This window comes from Tympanuchus pallidicinctus, unplaced genomic scaffold (genome assembly GCF_026119805.1).
Source record: "Tympanuchus pallidicinctus isolate F22 unplaced genomic scaffold, pur_lepc_1.0 scaffold101, whole genome shotgun sequence".
Taxonomy (NCBI): domain Eukaryota; kingdom Metazoa; phylum Chordata; class Aves; order Galliformes; family Phasianidae; genus Tympanuchus; species Tympanuchus pallidicinctus.
This window is the reverse complement of record NW_026294620.1, coordinates 97,600-103,408: the sequence shown is the minus strand read 5'-3', so window position 1 is coordinate 103,408 and position 5,809 is coordinate 97,600. Positions and strand designations below refer to the sequence as shown.

Below are 5,809 nucleotides of genomic sequence, written 5' to 3'. Positions count from 1 at the left end.
GGGATGGGGTCCTGCTGCCCACCTGGACACAGAGCCCCCCCCCAATAACACCCCATTCCCCCCCCCCCATATATTTGTCATCCTGCCCCCCCATGCCCCCCATTCCTCATTTCCACCCCTTCATTCCCTACCGCCCCCCCCCCCCATCCCTCCCACTGCTCCCAGTTCCACCCTGCGCCCTCCCCAGTCCCCAGTTCCAAGCCCAGCTTCCCCCCAACGCCCCCATTCCTCCCAGTGCCCCCCCATTCCTCCCAGAGCCCCCTCCCCATTCCCTCCTTACCCCCCCCCCCAATCCCACCCAGTCCTCCCCCAATATTTAACCCCTCCTGGTCCCTTCTCACTTCCCAGCTCCCCATTTCCAAATCCCCAACTGCTCTCCAGCCCCTCTGAGACCCCCAGTTCGACCCTAAGACCCCCAGTTCCCCACCCGCTCCCCCCAATCCCTGCAGCCCTTTCTCCTCCTCCCCTTTCCCCACTTTTGCCCCCCCCCCAAGCTCCATCGTTTCCCCCCCCAGCCCCCTTTTTTGTGCCCCCGCTGCTCCCCCAGCACTCACCCAGCTTCACCTCCCCGCTGTCGTTGATGAGGATGTTGGCTCCCTGCAGCCACGGCATGGGGTCAGACACCCCCTCATTTGTCCCCCCTGCCCCCCCCCCCCCCTCAATTTATTCTCCACCAATTTGCACCACCCCCCCCAACTTGTGCCCCCCTTACCTTGATATCACGGTGGATTTTGCCCTGGCAATGCAGGTAGGACAGCCCCTGTGGGCACAGAGGGGGGGGGATCAGCCCCTGCTATAGAGCTGGGGGGGTCCCCAACCCCCCCTTGTCCCCAACCCCCCCTTGTCCCCAGCCCCCCCTTGTCCCCAGGGAAGGGGGGGGGGGGGGGTCACTCAGTCACTCACCTCCAGGGTCTCCCTGCACACATATGCGATCTGTGGCTCTGAGAGGGGTCCGGTCACTGAGGGGACAGGGGTAAAGTTTAGGGGGGGGTCCCAGGGTGCTGCCCCCCTCTGAACCCCCCCCCCCCCAAATATATTTCTGTGCCCCCTCCTACCGTTGTAGATGTCCTGCAGGGAGCCCCCACCACACAGCTCCATGCAGATCCACAGCTTGTTGCACCTGCATGGGCAGGAAGGGGTTAATGGGGGTAGGGGAGGGGGGAGGGTGGGGGTCCAAAGGGCTTTTTTTGGGGGGGGGGGGGGAAGCTGACCAGCTGTAGCTGCCGAAATAGGCGACGATGTTGGGGTGCTGGCAGGAGCGGATCATCAGGATCTCCTGCTGGATCGTGGCGCAGTCGTCATCTTGGGGGGGGGGGGAGAATAAAGGATATGGGGGGGACGTTAAGGGGTCTTGGGGGGAAACGTGGGTTCCTGGGGGTGTGAACGAGGGGTCTGGGGGGGGAATGAGGGGACTTGGGGGGGAACGAGGGGTCTTAGAGGGGATGAGGGGCCTTGGGGGGGGAATGAGGGGTCCTGGGAGGGATGAGGGGTCCTGGGGGCGAATGAAGGGTCTTGGAGGGGGAACGAGGGGTCCTGGGGAATATGGGGGGGGGAGGGGGAGGGGTTTATGGGGTATTGCAAGGTATTAAAGAGTTCTGCAGGGACATGGAAAGGGAGCGGGAAGAATTAAGGGATGTGGGGGGAATACTGAGAAGTTGGGGGGGGGGATGGTGATGCAAAGGGGTGTGAGTGGGTCCTGGGGATACATGAGGGCTTTAAGGGTCCTGGGGGCGGCAGTGGGGGGCATTAAGGACCCTGGCTAAAGCCCCCCCCCCCTTCCTCACCTGCTTCCATTTTGACCACCTTGATAGCTGCCAGCTCGCCAGTGGCTTTGCTGCGGGCCTGGGGGGCAGCCAAGGGGGGGGGGGGCGGGTTAAGGCTGTGCTGGGACCCCGCTACCCTGCCTTCCTGCTCCAGCAGCTCCCAGTAATCCCAGTACCCCCCCCCCAATCCCCCCCCCCAGTGCCCCCGTCGCAGGATGAAGTTGGCTGAACCTTCCGACAGAAGCGAGGAGGTTGGGGCTCCTTGGGGACACAAAATGCCACCAGGAAGGACTGGGAGGGAACTGAGAGCCCTGGGGGGGGGGGGGGGGGGGGGAGGAGGAATTCGGAGGCACCTGGACTCCATTTCACACAACTTCCCCCCCCAGGGCACCGGGTGGGGATGCCCGACCCCCCCCACAACAGGGAGCCCCACGGTGGCCGCGTATGGAGGCCGCAGTGAATCCCACCCCCCCTCCACCCCCCGCCATGATTTTTGGGCCCTGGTCACCTTGAAGACGTCCCCATAGGTGCCCCCCCCAAGGCGTTGCAGCACCTCAAAGTCTTCCTGGGGGTCGCGGGCGGCGATGCAGAGGAGCCGGGGGTCCATGGCTGAGCCCCCCCCCCACCCGTGCCCCCCCCGGATGCTGGCAGTGGCGGCAGCGCGGAGCTGACGGCCCCCCTCCCCAACCCCCCCCAGCTCCCCACAAGGCAGCGCGGCGGAAGGGGAAACTGAGGCACAACCCATGTGGACAGGGGCATCCGGGGGGGCCTCCCCCCCCCCGTGCCAAACCACAGAGCTGGAAGGGAAACCCCCCCCCACAACTGAGGCACTGCGAGGACGGGGAGCGGCCAGGCCTCACGGATCCCATTAGGGCCCAACATGCCGCACAACGACTTCGACCCCATTTTCTCCTGCTCTGGTCTCAGCTCAGCCCCCCGTTTGCCCATTAAACCCCAGTGGGCCTCCAGAGGATCCCGGTGCGGCTGCAGCGTAGCACAGCCCGGTTCTGGAACGTTCCCAGTGCGGCTCTCCGTGCCCCCCCCCCCCCCCCAGTCCATCCTCACGGTTTTCTCCCATTTACTCCCACTGTCCCAGTGCTCCATCCCAGGAAGCCTCACGCTGCCCAGCTGAGCACAGCCTGCCTCCCTCCCGCCCAGTGGCTCTTATTTCGATCCCCTCTGGGATGTGGGTGAGTTTTGACCTCGCTTTACCCCCGTTATTGACCCGTTTTTGGCCCATTTTGGCCCAGTTTGGCTGAGTCAGGCCCAGCCCGGCGCAGGCTGGCCGCTGCCACGTGCCACGACCGGAAGAGGGCGCCGCGAGCGGTGGGCGTGGCCTGCCAATTTGTGGGCGTGGCTTGCCGGTGTGGCGGCTTGTCAGTCTGGGCACGGCCTGCCAGTTTGTGGGCGTGGCTTTGATGGTGTGGGAGTGGTCTGACTGTGTGGGCGTGGCCTTCGGGTATATCTCCCTCCCCCCTTTTTCCTGCTGCTTTCTCTTTCTGCGGTTGCGCAGTGCGTGTTTTCAACTCGCTTTCCCATCATGCTTAGCGAGCGCCCGCGCAGGAAGCGGAAGTTGCCGCGGCCACCGGAAGCCGGCTCTTTCTCTTCCTTTCCGGTGGTTGAGGCTCTTCGCGTCATGGCGCTGTTTGAGCAGATGAGGGCCAACGTGGGCAAATTGCTGCGGGGAATCGATCGGTACCGGGACCGGGGGAAGCGGAGGGGATGGCGGTGTGCGGGGCGAGCCTGGAGCCGGGGGTTGAGGCCTGAGATCGGGGCGTGGAGCCGGGAGTTGGGGGCTGCGGGGAGCCGAGGCTTCGTGGAGGCCGAGTCGGTGCTTCTTTTCGGTGACTTTTCGTCTCTCTTTAGGTACAACCCTGAAAACCTGGCGACGTTGGAGCGTTACGTGGAGACGCAGGCTAAGGAGAATGCCTACGATCTGGAGGCCAACCTGGCTGTGCTGAAGCTGTGAGCAGGGCGGGGGAGGACGCTCCTCGAAACTCTTCCTCTGCCCCCCCCCCCCGTAACGGCCCCTTTTCGTCCCCCATTGCTCTCCATAACCCCCCTCTTCTTGTCCCCATGTTAGTCTCCATAACCCCCCTCTCTTTTCGTCCCCCTATTGCTCTCCATAACCCTCCCCCCCTCGCACACAGGTATCAGTTCAACCCTGCCTTCTTCCAGACCACGGTGACGGCGCAGATCCTGCTGAAGGCCCTCACCAACCTCCCCCACACCGACTTCACGCTTTGCAAGTGCATGATCGACCAGGCCCATGTATCCTCCCCCTTTGGGGGGGCTTAAGGGCCGGGTGGGGGGTTTAGGAGCTGGCTGTGATGCTGAGCTCAGCCCAAACCCGGGTGTCTGTGCGGTGATGGCGGTGCTCTGCAGCTCTCCAGGCTGCTCTGGTGGACGCTAAGGGCTTCCTAAGGCAATTCGCTGTACCTTATTGAGCTGTGTGGGGTTTGGAATGGATGCCCCCATCCGTCACGAGCGGGGATTTGAGGTGTCCTGCCGAGTGGGAGAGTTAGGAGTGGAGGTTTGGGGTGCCTCGCTCCACGCTGAGCGTGGGTTTGGTGTGCGCCACCCCTCAGTGCGCGGCAGAGGGCAGGGATTTGGGGTGGGCTCGTTTGTTTCCCTTGACACCCGTGGGCAGCAGGAGGAGCGGCCCATCCGGCAGATCCTTTACCTGGGGGAGCTGCTGGAGACGTGCCATTTCCAGTCCTTCTGGGTGAGTCCTCGCAGCCCCGCGGGGTCGTTGGCACTGCAGGGATGGAGGCGCTAACGGTGTTTTGTCCCCACAGCAAGCCCTGGATGAGAACATGGAGCTGTTGGATGGGATTGCTGGCTTCGAGGACTCCGTGCGAAAATGTGAGGTGGCATTTGGGGGAGGCAGCGGGGGCTGCTGAGGGGCTTTTGGGGGCGTTTTAGGGCCAGGACTGAGCCAGGTTTCTCCCTGCAGTCATTTGCCACGTGGTGGGCATCACATACCAACACATTGACCGCTGGCTGCTGGCTGAGATGCTGGGGGACCTCTCAGGTATGGGGGGAGGGGCACGGGGGGGGGGGGGGGGGGAACGTTAGGTGACAGAGGGGTGACACGGTGCTCTGTCCCCGCCCCCCCCCCCTGCTCAGAGGCACAGCTGAAGGTGTGGATGAGCAAATACGGATGGACGGAGCCGGAGCCCGGCAAGGTGTTCATCTGCAACCAGGAGGAGAGCATCAAACCCAAGAACATCGTGGAGAAAATCGACTTTGACAGTGGGTGCAGGGGGTGGGGAGGGGGCACGCAGAAACCCGGCCTGCTGCTGACCCCCCACCCCCCTCCCCGACCTTCCTGCAGGTGTCTCCAGCATCATGGCCTCGTCGCTCTGAGCCCCAACCCCCCGTCCTCGTTAACACAGTGGATTTTAATTGTCTCAAAGTAAAAGAGAAACTTCCAGTGTGCTGTGTGCTGCCTGGGGGAGCAGTGGGGTCGGATCCCTGTGGGGTGGCCTTCTTGCTGGGGGGGAGTCCCTCCATGAATATTCATATCATAATTATGCATAATAAATGACTGGGGCGTTATGCATAATAATTAAGAGGTGTTGGTTCAACAGCCATGCAATTAATTGGCTATTAATTGGTACACGTGTGTGCTGCATACAGGAGCTCGTTAACAATAGTGTGATTGTTTCAATAACTGAGTGATAATAGGTGGTGGGGTGCTTGGTGTTGCTCATTAATATTAATGACCCTGATCTCAGGTGCTGCAGACGGGTGGGCGCGTTAAATACATAACGATTAATGGATGAGTGCACAATCAAGAGCTCGCTAATTGCTTAATTGGGAGGGGAGGGGTTAATACGCGAGTGTTCTGATGGCGCAGTGTGGGCTCATTAATATTAATAAGAAGGAGGAGCCGCAAAGCCGGCTCATCCTACCTCATGAATATTAATAAAGGGAGGGTGGGCGCCGAGTGGGCGGGGTCTCCGGTGGGTGTGGTCTGAGGAGCGCGGAGGGGGCGGGGCTTCGGGAGGGGGCGGGGTCTCGCGTGGGCGCGTCGCGCACGC

The 5,809-nt window shown here is 62.5% G+C and overlaps 2 protein-coding genes across 2 annotated transcripts; one reads left to right on the top strand and one right to left on the bottom strand.

Moving 5' to 3' along the window:
* Window positions 1-476: 476 nt before the first annotated feature.
* On the bottom strand, window positions 477-2,385 carry LOC128073084 (mitogen-activated protein kinase kinase kinase kinase 1-like; the record flags this gene model as incomplete). Its single annotated transcript, XM_052667432.1, has 7 exons — window positions 2,272-2,385; window positions 1,785-1,842; window positions 1,212-1,302; window positions 1,056-1,120; window positions 904-959; window positions 713-760; window positions 477-597 (listed from the first exon to the last, which is right to left on the bottom strand). Coding segments are annotated over exons 1-7 (538 nt in total), but the record flags the coding sequence as incomplete, so codon positions are not given.
* A 934-nt stretch (window positions 2,386-3,319) lies between these two features.
* On the top strand, window positions 3,320-5,199 carry EIF3K (eukaryotic translation initiation factor 3 subunit K). The gene is made up of 8 exons (XM_052667540.1): window positions 3,320-3,458; window positions 3,630-3,728; window positions 3,914-4,034; window positions 4,414-4,488; window positions 4,562-4,628; window positions 4,720-4,797; window positions 4,893-5,018; window positions 5,101-5,199. Exons 1-8 carry the CDS (start codon window positions 3,400-3,402, stop codon window positions 5,130-5,132), a joined length of 657 nt encoding a protein of 218 aa, XP_052523500.1. The 5' UTR covers window positions 3,320-3,399; the 3' UTR covers window positions 5,133-5,199.
* Window positions 5,200-5,809: the final 610 nt, after the last annotated feature.